The sequence below is a fragment of the Phaenicophaeus curvirostris genome, chromosome 1, assembly GCF_032191515.1.
Source record: "Phaenicophaeus curvirostris isolate KB17595 chromosome 1, BPBGC_Pcur_1.0, whole genome shotgun sequence".
NCBI classification, from domain to species: Eukaryota; Metazoa; Chordata; class Aves; order Cuculiformes; family Cuculidae; genus Phaenicophaeus; species Phaenicophaeus curvirostris.
Window position 1 is genome coordinate 2,759,935 of NC_091392.1, and position 19,000 is coordinate 2,778,934.

Genomic DNA, 19,000 nt, shown 5'->3' on the forward strand with positions numbered 1-19,000 from the left:
CTACAGGAAAGCTGGGGAGGGACGTTTTACAAAGGCATGTAGTAATATGGCGAGGGGGAATGGCTTTAAATTGGAAGGGGGAAGATTTAGACTGGACATTAGGAGGAAACTCTTCACGGTGAGGGTGGTGAGAAACTGGTCCAGGTTGCCCAGCGAAGTCGTGGCTGCCCCATCCCTGGAGGTGTTCAAGGCCAGGTTGGATGAGGCTTTGAGCAACCTGATCCAGTGGGAGGTGTCCCAGCCCGTGGCAGGGGGGTTGAAACTGGATGGTCTGTAAGGTCCCTTCTGACATAAACCATTCTATGATTCTACAGTTCTATGATTCTATGATCTCCTGTCCCCTTATGAGGCATTTTGCTTTTGGTGAAGTGTCACATGGAAGCTGTTGACAGAGGTGGGCAGCGGGATCAGATGGGCAACTGGGTGAACTCCATGTGAACCGGCTTGTAATAACCCAAAATCTAGCTGAAAAAATACACTAAGCACTATGTGTCAGGGAGATCTCCGAGTGGAGCGGGCCTCCAGAGATCAGCTTCCATTTCCTTCCTTAAGGGCAGATCTGTGTACCTCTAGTGTGCCTGACAAGTGTTTGCTTAAGTCTGTCCAACCCTCTCAGAAGTTATCCATGGCTTTCTGAATACGTATTTGCTGGAAACTGGATACTCTCTACTCCAGCTGAAGCTTTTCTGGTTCTAAGTAGGGAAACGGAATTGCCTCCTGGGGCTGACATATGTAACAAACTCTATCTAGCACGTCCCAAAATGAGATTTGCTTGGTTTTTGGCAGCAATATGGCACTGTTGATTCACAATCTGTTTATGATCTTCAGTAGTCCCCAGATCCTTTCCTACAGCACTGGCCAGTCACTCCAATTTCATATTTGTTTGCATTGATATCTCCTACTGAAGAATACTCAGTACTTGCCTGTATTGAATTTCACTTTGTTGATTTTGGCCCAGTTCTACAATTTTTGCTTTTGTATTTCCTTGCACCAGAACAGTGTCATTCATGAAATCTGTAGTCTATCATCCAAGTCAATAGTGAAAATACTATGCAACGTCAGACCCAGGAAAATGTTCCACTTGAATCATACAATCATAGAATCATTAAGGTTGGAAAAGACCTCTAAGATCATCAAGTCCAACCATCAATGCAATACCAACATGCCTACTAAACTACGTCCTGAAATGCCTTATCTATACATTTTTTGAATATCTGCAGGGATGGTGACTCCACCACTTCCATAGGCATCCTCTTCCAATGCCTGACAACCCTTTCAGTGAAGTAATAGTTCCTAATATCCAATCCAAATCTTCCCTGATGCAACTTGAGGCCATTTACTCTTGGCCTGCCACTTGTTAGTTGATTGAAGAGATCAGCACCCACCTTGCTACAATCTCATTTCATGTGGTTGTAGAAAGCTTCAGACACCTCCAGAGTAAACAATCCCAGTTCCTGCAGCCACTCCTCATGCTCCAAAACACCCTCCCAGCCAGACACTGCCTTATTTGACTTTTTTTTTTTTTTCCTTTTGGCAATTTTTGCATATGCTTATGGTGGTTTGTTTAGATCATCTTCCCCTAGTTTGTTTACAGGAATCTCCCATAGGACAGTAGCAACTACTCTACTGAAATCAAGCTCAATCACATTTGCTACCTCCCCTCTATCCACAAGCCATTAGGCCTGTCAAAAAAAGGAAATTAAATCGGGTTGACACAATTTGTTCTTGACAAATCTATGCTGGCTGATTTTTATCACCTTATCATCTTGCAGGTGCTTATAAATTGATTGTTTAATAATTCCGTGTACTTTCTTTCTGGGAAGCGAAGTTAGGCTGACAGGTCTATAATTACACAGAACCTGCTTTCCCCCCCTTTTTAAGGTATTTCCATGATATGCCTGTTCTGTTCTTTCTGAGACCTCACTCAGCTTCTAAAAGTTCTTCAAGAATATCACCAATGTAGATAACTTTACATATACACTCAGCATCTATGGACTACACAGCCGAGGTATATTGGGATGGTAGATACACAGTGCATAATGTGCTCCTTAGAGGTGCACCCAAGAGTTGGTAAAATACTCTTTTAGAGCTGCATTCAACACCAAAGCAGATTTCCAAGCTAAGCCACATCACATGCAACCACACTGAAAACATGCAATATTCACCTAACAGTCAAGTAGACTATTGAGAGGGCACAGCTTCCTCTAGTGAGAACCACAACTTTGAGAGCATCCTGTGACTATCTGGCATGTATGGGTGTTAGGGAGGTAGCTGACAGCTCTGTTTCTCTTGTTGACAACTCCTGGCACCACCTCTTTTCACTCAGAGGGTAGAGGAGCACTGGAACTGCTCCCCAGGGAAGTAGTCATGGTGCCAAGCCTGATGATATTCAAGAACAATTTGGATAATGCCCTCATGGTATGAATTTTGGGGCTGTCCTATGTAGAGACAGGAGTGGGACTCGATGATTCTTGTGGGTCCATTGCAACTCAGGACACTTTATGATTCTCTCATCGCCTTCCCACCTCTAGGCACCTTCTAAGGCTGGGTCTGAGGTTTTTCTGTCTTTCCTCTCCCATTTCTAGTATTCGTACGAAGGGATGGAGATTAACAGCCTGCCGGTGCAGCTGACGGTTGTGTGGAACGGGAATTTCAACATTGACAACCCAGCGCAGAACAAAGGTAAAGAGTTATTTCAACTTGTCCTTGGAAGCGGTAACCTTAGCAACGGGCCACATTGCTCTCTGCACTTAACAAAGCTGCCACCATCTCCCCGTGCTGTCTGGTGCATACTTGTTCTCTGCACTTTGCAAATTACCAATGTCTTTGTGTGCTTTGTGTTTCCCCCACCCAACTTCTCTCTTTGCACCTGAGAAATATGACTTTCCCTCCCGCTTTTGTTTCTTTCCTTCTTCCTTCATCATCTTTGCTTCCTGCTTCTCCCCACATTTTTGTGTCTTGTTTTCATGCCCCTCCTTCTCCAGCTTGCTTCCCCTCTTTATTTCTCTTGCAGTGAGGCTTTTCAAGTTAACGTGCCAGGAGATCTGGGGCTTTCAGCTCAGAGGCAATGTAGTAATGAACAGGAGAAGGGAGAGGGGGAGGAGAAAGGCTGCAGGTTGAACAAAATAAAATTATAATGGGAGAAGACTGAAAATCACCTCCTGCCCTGAGCCTGGCTCTGTTTAACTACCACCAGTGGCACAGAAACGATGTGCCCCTCACAGTTGGATATTATCCATCCAGCAATGACCCTGAGGCAGGAATTTTTGCTGGAGATAGGCGGTCCATTCACATCTTCTTCCTTCTTGTCCATCACTCTCAGCCACTCTGAGGCCTTTTCCCCAGCGAACCCCTTGGCTGCTAGGCATTTACAGCTCAAACCTGCAGACTCTCTCCTTCTCACATCAGCACCTGTCAGAAGTTTCTCCCTCCCTCGCTTTACCTTCTCTTATCTTGGACACTTTCCACATCTTCTCCCACTCAATGTCTCCCTGTCAGCTACTCGCATGCTATTCTCACACCAATCCTCATGCTGAGGGGTGCTGGGTGAGATTTCCACCAACACTACATTGAAGCTGGAAAGCAATATAGAAGGAAACTCTTCTCTCCAAGGCACGAGCTCTTCTTGTCCTTCTTTTTCTGTACCCACCTCTGTGATGTCGTTCTCCACTGGCTTGAATAGCCAGTAGGTTTTAAAACCCAGTCTGAATGCAAAAGGTCCTACACTGTCCTCCCCAAAACTGTGGTTCTTGGAAGATAAATGCCATGGACAATGCTAGCTTTTAAGAGTGCGGGTTGAAGATCTGGTTTTAGGCACTTGCCCTGGTCCTGCATAGTTTTGTGCTACCATTATAGCCTGAGTGTTCTTGATGCACCATGGTCCACTCAAGTGTGTGAGCCATTTTTGGGCAGTACTGATTTGTCCTAGATGATACAGGAGTAAAATCAATCTCTTAATCATGATGATTGCATCTTCAGGCATGTCTGTGCTGGTCACGTAAACCAGACTGGGGGATCATCTCTGGTGCTTAGTCTTCAGCCCAGTCTCTTGCAAGTTCTTGGATTATTCAAACCCAGAAATGTTATAAGGAAAAATCTGAGAAGTGTAATTGGCTGCTGGCTATCCCAAATGAGTACTTTGGATGATAACATCTCATTTGGGGTTAGGAGGAGAGCTTAGGCATGTGCACATGGGTATACCACATGGAGACCTACCACGTGCACTCAAGAATCACACAGAATCACAGAATCACAGAAAAAACAGGTTGGAAGAGACCCACCGGATCATTGAGTCCAACCCTTCCTATCAAACACTAAACCATGCCCCTTAGCACCTCGTCCACCCGTGCCTTAAACCCCTCCAGGGAAGGTGAATCAACCACCTCCCTGGGCAGCCTCTGCCACTGCCCAATGACCCTTTCTGTGAAAATTTTTTCCTAATGTCCAGCCTAAACCTCCCCTGGTGGAGCTTGAGGCCATTCCCTCTTGTCCTGTCCCCTGTCACTTGGGAGAAGAGGCCAGCACCCTCCTCTCTACAACCTCCTTTCAGGTAGTTGTAGAGAGCAATGAGGTCTCCCCTCAGCCTCCTCTTCTCCAGGCTAAACAACCCCAGCTGTTGGGACACAACAGACCTCTCTTTATTGGCATAAAATGTCAAGGCTATAAGCAAACACAAAACCCTAGCAGGGCTTTGGAGAGTGCTGCAAACAAGCAGAACTTCTTCTCTGTAAAACTGAGAGGCAAAAGCAAGAGCAGGATTAGACCCAGTGCCTTTCTAAGTGCAGTTGATCTGGGGTACGGTACCTTCAAGCAACTAAGATGACACTACTTTCATAGCCAGTATCACATGGGCTGGGCTGGTAGACTGAAAGGTTAGACAAAGACACTCACTGATAGCACTGCAAGCAAAGCAACTTGGCAAATTTGAATAATCTAACAGAAAATTAAGGAAAGAGCTGTATCCCAGGAGGCCTGTAGCACACTGTGATTGACAGCTGTTTTGCAAACTTTTCTTGCACTCAACCTGGAGAAACAAAAATTTGTGGAGTATTGCCTTGCATTTGTCCATATTTGATGCTTTGTGTGATGGAGGTATGAAGAGATAGACAGACCTTTTCAGCACACATATCCAAAGCCTTTGAGCTTTGGAACTGTGTAGAGTAATGACCACAGACTTTAGTGACCTACTGACACAGCAAAACAGAAGTACGGAGGTAAAATCCCTTGTCTTCATAGAATCGTAGTATCATAGAATGGATGTAAACATTTTTCCCCCAATATTTACACCCAGAAAGGTCTCACCCTGACTGTGGGATGAGCAACTCGGAACAGTTACCCCTCTCTCAGTCCTCATTCTACTCTCTGATATCTCATCCGTCTCCTGTGTTGTCTGCATCTCTCAGGTCCTATTTGTTTTTCTCTCACTCCAGTTCACCTGTACAAGTGTGGAGCCATGCGGGACAGTTGTGGACTGTGCCTGAAAGCCGACCCGGACTTTGAGTGTGGCTGGTGCGAGGGACAGAGCCAGTGCACACTGAAGCAGCACTGCCCAGCCCAGGACAGCCAGTGGCTGGAGTTGTCCAGCACCAAGGGCAAATGCACCAACCCCAAGATCACAGATGTAAGTGATGGATCTGCAAGAAGATGGGGTATTCCCTGCTATACAGTGTCCTTGGTTTCTTTTCCTGATTTGTCTTTTGGTTGGTGAGGGGAAGGTCGTGGCTGAGCTCTGCTCCCAAGCAACCTTGGAGATGGGAGGCCATGGTGACTTTCAAAGGTAGGCACACAACTTCAGCTGTCTACAACATATTGGGTAAGCAGAGTGTCAGTTCCCACCGTAGTCAATAATGTGAACATGAATCAGTTACACAAACACAGTCTGCTAGTGCATTCCAAGGGACATTGGAACATCTGACCTGCCCACACAGAGCTGGTAGATGTGTCATAAAGACTTTAGGAGCAGCTGAAGCTGAGACAAGATGCTCTGGGGCACGTCAAATGGATGGTGTGAGGGTAATCAATGAGACCAACTGTCTCTTGAAACAGTCCCTCTTGCCAGCCTGGCTGAGAAGAACGTGTTGAGTGATCCCAGAGTGATTTGAGCTTTGCTGACGGAAGGTCAAGGAAGGGGGCAGGTTGTACTTCATACTTCCCAGCAGCACGACATGGACAAAGTCAATGTCCAGAATAAAACAAGACTCCACTGATCCTAGCAAAGTAACACTCTTCTGCTTGCCTGTCTGACTTTGCATGGTGAAAGAAGTCCCTATAGAGCAAACAAAACTGTATGGTTGTCAGCTTTCCCTGTTTGAGGGCTCAAGGAAAAGCAGGATCAAGCACTAATCAAGCTTGGAACTGTCCTATTAAGTCATAAAGAGACAATGAAGGCAAGACTGAGGCAAAAGATCTGCAAAATAATGGTGTTCTTTAGAAGGCTTTCTATGGAATGTGTTGACTGGGATGAAAGAAAAGCTGGGGCAAAGGTACAAAGGGGACGCAGCACGGGAAAACCATAGAGAAAGGGAGAAGATTAGGGGAAAGAGGGTAATGGAGGGAAATCAAGTCTCCAGTCTAACGTGAGTTTTTTTGCTGTCTTAGGACACATTTGCCATAATGACAGGCACTATTTTCAGGGTCACAGGACAAGCAGCAGGACAGATCTAAGCCTTAATGATGAGAGCTACCTCCTTACCAACTGCATCCTGCCTTAAGCATTTCTTGGTCACTGTGCCTTGTTAACATGAGTATCCTTTCAGGGTGGCTAGAGTTGTATTCTGCAAATGAGGAAAGAAAGGAGGAAAGAGGAAAGAGGGATAAGGAAGAGAAAGGGAAATGCAAAGGAGGAAAGTATGGCTTCCATGGTTCTGATTTACTATGAAATATTAGGTGGATTATTTCATACAAAGGAATAAAAGCTTTTCCAGGTGTATGCAGTTAAGAATCAAAAAATGTGTGCGCTGTGGAATGCCCTTGGGTGGAAATCTTGTGAAAATGAAGGCTGGATAAAATCTAGTTTTCCCAGATGCCATTGAAAGGAGCCCCTCTTTCTGTGTTTCAATTCGTCTCCCTGCCACCCATCAGTACCCAAAGTACTGACCGAGTTGGACTGCTAGTGTGCCACCCTCATCCTGAGTTTTCAAGGGTGGAGGTCTCTGCTGCACTTGGATTTATCTGAGGTGGGTATTTTTGGCCCCACTTGAACCACCTGAAGCTGTGAAAGCAAATGCAGAGACAGCCAGGATGAGCAACTTTTGCAAGTTCATCTTTGAGATCTTGAAAATTATGAGGAGACTGGATGAAACCTTGTTTGAAACTTTTCAGATTCTCATTTTTGGGAAAGACTCAGACATTTTGCACAGATTCATGGAATTTGGTATTGGGAGGGTGATGGATGATCAGCTAAAGCAGAAGTCCAAAACACAAGGACCTGACCATGCAGTAGTATGGTGTTCTGAAAGTCCATCCACATTTATCTGTCACAATTTGACCCCAAGCCTGCATATGCAGTCTCTTCATGAAGTGCAAAGCACTCACTGTCTACCATACAGCTCCGCAAGGGATGCATTTCTGATTCTGCAGGCATTTCCTCCAACAACTCCCAAAGCTCAAACAGATCATTGCAATATTTGCTCATGAAATATTCCAACTGCCTGGTGCAATCGTAAGTAGCTCTTGGAAAGTCTTTTTCTGAGCCATTAGCATGGAAGTAATCTCAAGTGACTGGATGTATGTTGCAGCTAATGGTAGGTCTGGTAAGAGCATGAATATTCAGATGAGGATCGAGGACACTATCTGCACTGGTGAATGAGGAGAAGCAACACACGTACTTACACTTACACAGATACAGGCACACACCCAACACAAAGCTTCCCATAACCTGTAATTATTTATTAGCTCTTGCATTTATATTACCACTCTGGAATTAAAGGACTTAGAGGCTCACCGAGCCACAAAACGTTCTTTAAGAGCAACAAGCCACTGCATTATGCTGATGTGAATAGAGGGAGTAAATTGTGATGCTGTATCATAGCTTTGGGTCTTCAAGAGAAAGCTGAGGCTTCCCGGCAGTTTTTGTTTCCATGCAAGCATTTTCGCCTCCAAAACTGACAGGTCTTGTTTCACTTTTTTATATCTGTGATAGAAACACCCCCCTTCTTTCTCACTGTGAAAACAGAGTAGTAACACCTTGTTCTTCTACATATCGGGGGAGACGAAGTGGGGTGAGTTGAGATGCAGAGGTGCTGTGCTGGCTTCATTCTGGGAAGTTTCCTGTTAATGTTTTTTTCAGACATAGCAAGAATTTTTATAAATCTTACACTTTAGAAAGACATGGAAGGAGGATGAGAATGTTTCCAAGAAGCTTTTGTGATTTCTGCAGTGAAACTTTCATCTCAAAGTCACCGCTCATCCTAAAGAAAATGACTTTTCTAGCAAGTTCTGGTCAACAGCAAGTTGAACTTGAGCCAGCAGTGTGCTCTGGCAGCCTAGAGGGCAACGGTGTCCTGGGGTGCATCAAGCACAGCATTGCCAGCTGGTAGACAGAGGGGATTGTCCTGCTCTACTCTGCAGTGGTGTTGCCCCACATTGAGCACTGGGTGCAGTTTTGGGCACCACAGTATAAAAGGATATCAAGCTACTGGAGAATGTCCAGAGGAGGGGGGTCACAAAGCTGGTGAAGGGTTTAGAGAGGAAGTCCTGTGAGGAGCATCTAAAATCATTTGCTCTGTTCATCCTGGAGAAGAGGAGACTCATAGCAGTTTGCTGCTTCCTCACAAGGTAAGGAGAAAGAGCTGATCTCTCCTCTCTGGTGACAAATGATAGGTCCCTAGGGAACGGCAGGAAGATGTGCAAGGGGAGGTTTAGGTTGGATATTAGGAAAAGATTCTCCACTCAGAGTGCGGTGGAGCACTGGAACAGGCTCCCCAGGGAGGCAGTGATAATGCCAAACCCAAAAATATTCAGGAAGCATTTGGATAACTCCCTCAGATAAATGGTGTGAATGTTTGGGTTATCCTATGCAGTGACAGGAGTTGTACTTTATAATCCTTGTAGTCCTTTCCAAATCAGGGCATTCCATGATTCTGTGATTCTATGTTGTTCCTTTTCACTACTAAGCCTTCCTTTCTCCAGGGTAGTGACATTAGTCACACGAGAAAAAAAATCTTGCTATGAGATGTATTGCCCATGATAGCAAGCTCTTTCAAGCATCAGTGAACCCCAATTAACCACAGATCTAACTTACTAGACACTCACCTTACAAGAAAAGATGAAAATCATTTCACAGCAAGTTTAATACTACAAAAGTGAACCTGAGTATTCCATGGGAAACTCAGTTCTCTTACAAAGTATTATTAATACATAAGGAAATATAATAAAATATGGAAATTATAGTTTATCTTTCTTTTGCCCATTATGAGTATATAGAATCATAGAATAGTTCGGGTTGGAAGGGACTTTAAATATCATTTAGTTCCAACCCACTTGTCATTGGCAGGGACATCCCACTAGATCAGGTTACCCAAGGCCCCATCCAACCTGGCCTTAAACATCTCCAGGGATGGGGCATCCACAGCTTCTCTTGGCAACCTGTTCCAGTGTCTCACCACTCATGGTGAAGAAATTCTTCCTAATGTCTTCTCTAAATCTGCCCTTCTTCAGTTTATATAATTCCCCCTCATCCTATCACCACAAGCCTTTATGAATGGTCTCTATCCAGCTTTTTTGTAGGCTCTTTTCAGCTAATGGAAGGTTGCTATGAGATCTCCTCGGAGCCTTCTCTTCTCCAGGCTGAACAAGCCCAACTCTCTCAGTCTGTCCTCTGAGGGAAGGTGCTCCAGCCCCCTATCATCTTTGTAGCCTCCTCTGGACCTGTTCCAACAGCTCCATATCCTTCTTGTGTTGAGGATTCTAGAACGGGGCCAAGTACTCCAGATGAGGTCTCACAAGTGAGGAATAGAGGGGCAGAATCCCCTCCCTCACCCTGCTGGCCACGCTTCTTTTGATGCAGCCCAGGACACGATTGGCCTTCTGGGCTGCGAGTCCACATTGTCGGCTCATGTCGAGCTTCTCATCAACCAGCACCCTCAAGTCCTTCTCTCGAGGGCTATTCTCAATCATGTCATCCCTCATCGTGTACTGAAAATGGGGATTGCCGCCTAACATATTAGATTGCATTTGGTATGGTGATATATTCTAGCCTTCCAGCATCGTTCATGTAGTGTTTTATCAGGAGAGGATTAACTGACGTTAGCAAAATAAGTATTTCAAATAGAAAACTTCGCTTGAATAGATATTTATTAATAATTCAGAATAAAAAATACTTTGGAATTGCCATTTTTGGAAAATAGTTCAAGTTTTCAATGTTGAGTCCCCAGCTGAGACAATCAGTGTTAGTTTCTCCTGGAATAGAAATTGCATTATCATTTTCATTTTCAAGATATATCCCTCATTCCTGGAAAATAACTCCAAATGCCTCTCTCTTTCTTTCTTTTTTTATCCATTTTCTACTTACCTATCAATCGCAATACCACAAACCATCCAAAGGTCAAATTTCCAGCCAATCCAAATAAATATTTCACCTGTCAGATTTATGAATGTTGTGCTATTTTATTTTTAGGATTTAAGTATCTTGTTGACTTTTGGAGTAGGAATATGATTCTGATTTTCTTAGTTCAAGTGGTATTTGGGTTTTTTTTGATCCAAGACCAGGCTGCTGCATGGATCTTGTGTTGTAGAGGTTACAAACAACCTTACAGGTTCAAGAGCTTGGCAAAATGCCTCATAAGGGGACAGGAGATCATAGAATCATAGAATCATGATGTCATAGATTGATTTGGGTTGGAAAAGACTTTAAAGCCCATCTAGTTCCAACCCCCCTGTCATGAGCAGGGACACCTCCCACTGGACCAGGCTGCTCAAGGCTCATCCAACCCAGCCTTGAACACTTCCAGGGATGGGGCAGCCACGACTTCCTTGGGCAACCTGTTCCAGGGTCTCGCCACCCTCACCATGAATAATTTCTTCCTGATGTCTAATCTAAATCTTCCCCGCTCCAATTTAAAGCCATCATCTGTGCTATTATCTTATTAACCTCTGTTGATTCCCTGTATAGTCGGAGCAAAGACACACTCATTCAGGAGATGGTTCCAGGACGTAAAATTAAATAACCTAAAATCAAATGTCCCCTAAAGGTGCCAGAGTCTCTTTCTTCTGACTAAAGGTGGATCTTCTAAAAATTGGCCTCTGGGTGGAAATTAGGCTGACCATGGTGTGAGACTCAGCACAGGGAAGCAGTCAAGTGCCTCAACTTTCCCTGCCAGTCTGACTGCCGTGCAAGGATCTAGCTGCCAGCCCTAGATTCCCACTTGGCAGAGCCATCAGCCAGTGGGTATGGACCTCAAACAGGGAATTCCCCCTTCCTCAGTGCTGAAGGAGTCTTGCCAATGCTGGCAGATGGCAGCCATGGCATCATGAATGGGCAGCAGGGAATGCCCTTTGAAAGCCGTGTTTGAAGCCCCTTTGAACTAGCCAGTTGTATTGCAAAGCATTTGGGCACGCTGAATAATTGGAAGGGCAGAACTGAGGTAATTAAGGGCTAGCCCCACAATTTCCATGTTGTTTCAATGTTGAGGAGACAACTCCAATGCTAATTTCCACCTGGCTCTGAACAGGGATGATGGATGCGATGCAAAACGCTTTTCCACATACACGTTCCCTTTGCATGGGCCAGAGATATTGCAGAAATGGACAATTCTGGGTGCAGGGTGGAGTGAGGGGAAGAGGTGAGCTCTGGAGTCCAGGTGGTGCTTTGACTCTGCTGCCCAACACAGTCTCTGCTGAGCAAGATGCAGTAATCCAGAGGAGGGCCATAAGGATGATCCAAGAGCTGGAGCACCTCTGTTATACAAGGACAGGCTGAGAGAGTTGGGCTTGTTCAGCCTAGAGAAGAGAAGATGCTGGGGAAACCATATAACAGCCTTTCAGTACTTAAAGGGGACTACAGGAAAGCTAAGGAGGGATTCTTTATCAGGGAGTGAAGGGACAGGATGAGAGGGAATAATTTTAAGATGAAAAAGAGGATATTTAGATGAGGTATCTGGAAGAAATATTTTCCTGTGAGGGTGGTGAGTCACTGGCCCAGTTTGCCCAGAGAAGTCATGGATGCCCCAACCTTGGAGGTGTTCAAGGCCAAGCTGGATGAGGCTTTGAGCAGCCTGATCCAGTGGAAGGCGCATCTGCTCATGGCTGTGGGGTTGGAACTGGATAACCTTTAAGGTCCCTTCTGACCTAAACCATTCTATGACTCTATGGTCCTGTCCCTACTAGGTTCTGGTAAAGGTCCAGACTGGGATGCTATCACCATGCCACCAGCCACCAGAATGGTTGGGATAGCCTTTCATCTTACGTTGGGGTGCATGTGCCTCTCACTTCACAAATAAGCCATCCACACTCCTATTCCTGCCCTTCCCCTGGCCCCAGATCTACCATGAGGGCAGCTGGGATTCTTTCAGAAATACGTGTTGGCATACAGAAACTGCTGCTGCTGTCTCAGTCATCATCCACCTACTCTGCACCTAATCCAACATGCTGTTTCTGTTGTGTCTTGGCTGTTTTTTTCAGGTGGACATTTTCAGATGAATTTGTGATGCGTGACCAATACTTACTTCCAGAATAGATAAAAAAATTTCATGTGCTTTGGGGTGGGAATGTAAGATTTAAAGTGACTAGCTGAAGCCGTTTATATCCTTTTCTTGTTCTGCTATTTATTTCCACCGTGCCTCACTCTAGTCCCTCCATGGCTCATGTATATGATGTGCAGAGCTCAGGCGTACCACCAGAAACCCCTGTTCCCACCTAGAAAACATCTCCTACTCATCTCTGGAGGTTTTGCACGTAGTCAAAAGAGAATAAATGAGACGTGGAGCAGAATTTTGTATACTCTGATGTTGGGGCAAATGTGATATTTAATTGCAAGGGAGCTGGACCAAGCGGTGTGTCTGGAGTAGGATAATCCCCTTAGTTGTTCAGTATTCATAATTTAGAGTGTCTCTAGTGGTCACGAAGAGACATGATATTACCTTTTCTTTCACCTGAGAGGATGCTGATGTCTTCATATAGGTGGTTTGATCATTCTTCTCCTTGGCTTGTTTCTCCAGATCAATCCTGTGACAGGCCCCCGTGAAGGAGGGACCAAAGTGACCATCCGCGGGGAGAATCTGGGGCTGGAGTTCAGAGATATTGCATCTCACGTCAAAGTGGCTGGAGTGGAGTGCAAACCGCTGGTGGAAGGGTACATCCCAGCAGAGCAGTAAGTTGAGTGCATGGCATACAGTGAGTCACAGTGCATTTAATAACAGTCATTGCTACCTGTGGGGTCTTCTAAGGAGTCCATTCTACCAGCCTTGGAAGTGAGGAATGGAAGATGCCGTTCTCCCCTTACAACTTAGAAGCTAATAATCCCTTTATTGCTGTATTTGGATTGCCTATTTAGGTAACGTTCGTGGCATATGCCCTAAAGTTGTCCTTTATCTTTCACCTAACAGCCACAACAAGGATGTTCAGTTCCAGTTTGAAGGGCAGTAGTCCCAAGAAGCAGCTTACTCCATACAGGAGTGATCATTAAGCCTCAAAGCTGCAAAGCTGTCCACCGTGCAAGGCTGGAGGACAGAGGGACCCCTGGGGTCAGACCTCAGCATTTGCATGCACATTTAAGTGAAGTTAGGTTGATTTATATCAGCTAAGTGTTTGTATCACCAAGCGCCAAAAGCCACCACTCTTTATATAATAACTTAGCCCATATTTTGTGTCCTGGATTGTAAAGGAGAAGATGGGTTATGTCTACAGTCCATTCCCCAACAATGTGGGCTGTTTGCTCCGAATCCTACTTACACAGGCCACCAAAAAATCCCTCAAAACTTTCTTCTGGTTGATTCTTTCTCCACAGGATAGTCTGTGAGATGGGGGAGGCCAAGCCCAGTCAGCATGCTGGATTCGTGGAGATCTGCGTGGCTGAGTGCAAACCAGAATTCATGGCCAGGTCTTCACAGCTCTACTACTTTATGGTAAGGTCCTGCGAGCGAGAAGTTCTCCTTGGTGTTGAAGTTCCTTGGGCACTGATCCACTTTGCTGTATCTATCCATTGTCCTTGACCAGATTCAGTCTTTGAGCTCTTCAGTGCCATTCTGAGTGCACATAGTTGTTCCTTTCATTTCCTTTCAAAATCTTGTTATGAGCAAAAATAGCTTCCCTAATTAATGTTTTAACAATCTAATAATAGTCCAGATTATTAGTCCAGTTACAGTTACATACAGCCATGGTCCAAATTAGTACAGAAAATCCTCATTAATAGCTAAAAATGCTATATAAGAAAGGAAAAAAAAAGAGAAAGAAGAAAAGGAAAAGTGTTTCCTAATAACTTACTTTTCCCTGATGTGATGCTCACCCTGCCACCATCCCTCTAGGGCCCACAGACAAAGGTACTGTTGTTCTCCAGCAGAAACATTGAGGTTGTCATTGTAGTCATCACTATTCTAAGGTCTTCTGCAAGTAGAGTGTGATTTTTCATGGTGGACTCTCTCTTGGGCCCCTCCAGATGCGTTTTCATCTCTTCTCTCCTCACTGCCTGCTCCTTTCTCTGTGGTTCCTAGGACCAGTGGCAGAGCTGCCCATCACCCAGCCTGGGTACACGAAGGGCTGGTGTTGTCTGGGCAGTGCCTGCCTTCTGCTAGCAAAGACAAAAAATCCCACTTACTAAGCCACAGTAAGTCACCATAGCAGTGGCAGGTATTTCTACAAGATGTGACATTCAAAGGATGTTTGCATTAAGTGGGCTTCTGAGTGTCCAGGAAAAGCAATGCTGCACACCAGCAGCACGAGATCAGGAGGGACCAGTTCATCACCCAGGTTGTGGGTGAGCTGTAGAGTATGACTGGGGTTCAGTGCAAGTGAGCAACAGTTTTTGATGCTCTATAGTGAAAGGATAGACACCAGCAAGCTTGAACTTTAGGTAGCTTTCACAAGTGATGCCTGCACACATGGTTAAGGGTGGGATCTCCCCCCAGTATTCATGCTTGAAGGGATGGGCTCAGGACAGCAGACATCTGCTGTCTCAGAGCTGTGGTTAAGCACACCTCTGAAGTTCTTGTGTCGTTACCTTCAGCTCAGCCCAGTTTCTTTCAAGCCTCATTTACAGCATCTGACTTAAGTCCAAGATGTTCCTCTCTAAGTCCATGGGATTGGATACCATAAATACCACACCTTGGTTTATTTTACATGATTTCCTCTTGTCACTGCACAACATCACACATCTGGCAGTGGGAAGGGTGGGTGCTTTGATGGGAGAACTTGGCTATGAGGAATTTGGAGATGAAATCAAAAGACCCTGAAGATGGTGAACAATGACATCACACATGCAACTTCCACTCATTTCCCTGCAGAAGGCTATTCTCCCAAAATAGGCAGTTTCTTGAGCCTCAGATGTTAGAGATGTCCAAAGAAGAAAAGGAATGGGATGCCTTTGGTGGGCAGCCACCTTTAGCAGACTGCCTGGAGTCAACACTGTGTGCTGATGGTGCTCAAAGAGCAGCCGTGCTCCTCTTTTTAGAGAGGCTGCTGCGGCTGGGAAATTTGCTTGCTACACCATCTGTCTGGGATATCCACTGGAAAGGCTATCAGAGAGGCTCTCAGCTTAATTCTGCACTACTACTGGTGCAAGCTGAGCCTCAGACTTTTGTTTTGCCATAGGAGAGCTGCAGAGAGCCCAACACATGTTGCACACTTGACTTGTTTTTCTCCACTCTCCCCCTTTCTGCCAAAGCTCTTTGACCAAGAGACCTGCTCATTCCTCTAAGGCCCCTTGCTGGGGACATGTAAGAATTTCCTGGCCTTCATCTGTGGAGATCTGTGCAGATTTGAGATGCGAGGCTCTCTTTGTTCCCATCAAAAGCTCTCAACTCCTGCAAGGGAATGAGTCTTTTCTGAGATAATTCACATGCCTGGCAATTTTTTATGGTAAACAGAAGTGGTAATTAAAGCAACTATCTTGGATTTCTCCCTCAAGCTACAGAGATTTCTCTGTTCTCTGTATTTCCTAATGTCACTCAGGTGCTGTGGCCGTGGAAACACCTTGAAAGATACCCCCACTAGGCAGACAGAAGGTCTCTTGCAAGGCATTACACTTCAGCATGTGACCTTTGCTACTCTTGGTGTTACTGTCCGATTTTGATCATCCGTGTCCGTCTGTGACAGCTCTTCCCTCCGCTTGTTGGCTTTCCAGCTGCCAGCTATCCCAGCTGTGCATAAGCGTGAAGTCAACAGGGTTTTCTCTGCGGAATACCTTGATACCTTTGTGCTAGACAGAAAAAAATACAGATGCTCACCAGCCTGCCCATCATACGCCTTCTCTCATGTCCGTTGCTTTCATAGCGGGAGCTGTGTTTGTTGGCACAGCTTAGCTTCCTCTGATACTTCTGCCAGGACAGTAGAGATGCTGTTGCAGGCATCACAACATGCCTTGGCATCCTTCAGCAGTGGGTGGCAGCTTTAAGAGAAGAAAGATGTTTGAAAACTAGGAAAGAATGTTGCACGGGAGGTAGATATTGCTTTCTGATGCATAGTAAATGCTCTGGAAAACTGATTTTCAACGGGTTTAAAGAAAATACAGTCAAATTTGTCCCCTTCCCCTCTCCTGCAAGAACTAGATGTGATCATATTTTGAACTCAACAGAGTATTTAATTTCAGAGGCTTAAAAAAGTGGTAGCTTAGTTTAGAAATGCCACAACAGTTCTTCTCTTCATTGCTAATCCTAACTTGTAAATTCAGGGTGCCGATGGTTTGTTCTAAACTCATCTGTGATCAAAAATGCAAATTGCATTAGGGGGTTCAATAAGCCAAAAGGGAAACAAAGCTTTTCATTGCAAGCTGAAATAAAATTTATGATGATTAAATGAGAATGATTTTTTTTAAAAAAAAAACATTTTAGTCATTTTGTTTCTATGATTATTGCTATGCTCTTTAAACCCCCATTGTACCCTTCCCCCCCCCAAGATTTCCCCTTCACTTTTCAATTCAGATGGTAAAGCAAGTTCACCTTTATTCTGGATTTGAGTGTGAATATTATGACTCTGTGCAGGTGATGTGAACCCCTCTGACTGCATCTTTTCCGGGTCTGCTCCTAAACTCCTTTTCCCAGGAGAGTCTTTGCAACAGATCTTTCCAACTCTATCCTGGGCTGCCACAGAAGATGTGTAACCAGCAGGCTGAGGGAGGCAATTCTGCCCCTCTACTCTCATGAGACCCCACCTGCAATCCTGCATTCAGTTCTAAAGTCCTTAGCACAAGAAGGACATGGATCTGTTGGAGCAAGTCCGGAGAAGGCCATAAAGTTGATGTGAGGCCTGGAGCACCTCCCATATGAGGAGAGGGTGAAAGAGTTGGGCTTGTTCTGCCTAGAGAAGAGAAGGCTCCAGGGAGACCTTATAGCAACCTTCTAGTACTTAAAGGGGGGTCCAGGAAAGCTGGGGAGGAGCTCTTTATGAGGCATTGCAGGGACAGGACAAGGTGCAACAGTTTTAAGCTGAAAGAGGGGAGGTTAAGGTTAGATATCAGCAAGAGATATTTTCCTGTAGCTCAGGTTGCCCAGAGAATTCATGGATGCCCCATCTCTGGAGGTATTCAGTGCCAGGTTGGATGAGGGTTCAAGCAACCTGATCCAGTGAAAGGCATCCTTGCCAAGGCCAGGAGGGTTGGAACTGGGATTCTTTATAGTCACTTCTAATCCAAAACATTCTATAATTCTATTATCCTTCCTCTCCTGCTGCTAATGCTGAACCTACAGAAAGGAAACGCAGGTGCACAAGTTGCATCTGAGTCATGCAGGAGAAATGAAGTGGGAACCAAGGTCTTGGCATGTACCATGAGGTCAGTTTAGACACAGTTCTGATTGCAGCTTCTCTATGGACAGCCTGTACAGAGGAGGCACTGGAGGAAAGTAAACAGCTGGGGAGCAGAGGAAAGTGTGCAAGCCCATAGGAAGGCACAGGGTATTTCCTGGCCTCTTTCCCCTGTTGCCATTGCCCACTTCAGCCTGTTACAGATCCAATAGATCCCCTTGCATTTTCCATCACCTTTCACCACCAAGGAAACGGTAAGCAGTCTGGAGGGGTTTTTTTTACTGCAGTTTTACTGCAGACAGGTTGTGACTAATGGTTTATCACAACTTTGAAAGCTTGTCCACAAACCCTTCTGTAAGATGGGCATGAGAGACAGCAACGCTCTGCCAAGGGGCGTTACTGATGTAGATCGGGTCTGCAAGGGTCCTCAAAAGGGCATGGCCAGCTTATCTCACCATCAAGAAGTGGGACAAGGGCTTTGGTTCTTTAACTGAAATGCACCTCTCTGGTTTGTGAAGCACCTACTATTCCAGTGCTGTTGTGTAGACTATGTGCATCAACTTGGCCATTCTCAATTCATTTTCTCCCACGTGGGACATCATCTCCCAGCAGCAGCCATCAGAGTCAGAACGGGTGCGGATGGCCATCAATAACGGATTAAAGAGGAGCTGCCTTCACAACATGAAGCAGCACTCAAAAATTAGAGAAGCACTTCATACTGAAATGTATCTTTTGTATCCACATACTCTCCCTGCATTTTTTAATCCAAATAATAGTTGCTAGAGAATATCCCCCCAAAAAAGTGTAAGAAACAGGTCATTTCTTGTTTCTTAATGTCTTTTTTCTTCTTCTTTTTCCTCCTAACCTTCAGCAATTAATAGGTGAGGGACTTCTTGAGGCAAAACCTCTTCCAAACCAACATGTCAAATCCAGTCAAGTTTAAACATAAGACGTGTTCAGCTCTGACAACAGATTTTTCTACAGAGCTGTATGTCTGATTTTCATGTTCAGCTCTTTTTCCACACGGTAGCTTCACTTTGAACAAAAGCAAAGTGGAAACCTTGCCGCTGTTTTTCAAAATGATTTGCCAGAGGGGGATAGGGACAGAGAG

The 19,000-nt window shown here is 45.1% G+C and overlaps 1 protein-coding gene across 1 annotated transcript in view; it reads left to right on the forward strand.

Moving 5' to 3' along the window:
* The window catches only part of PLXNA4 (plexin A4), a 488,098-nt gene that overhangs the window by 400,149 nt on the left and 68,949 nt on the right, over positions 1-19,000 (forward strand). The window contains exons 11-14 of the mRNA XM_069860812.1: positions 2,586-2,682; positions 5,430-5,620; positions 13,155-13,306; positions 13,943-14,060. Of these exons, the coding sequence (XP_069716913.1) occupies positions 2,586-2,682; positions 5,430-5,620; positions 13,155-13,306; positions 13,943-14,060 (558 nt within the window). The remainder of the gene's footprint in view (positions 1-2,585; positions 2,683-5,429; positions 5,621-13,154; positions 13,307-13,942; positions 14,061-19,000) is intronic.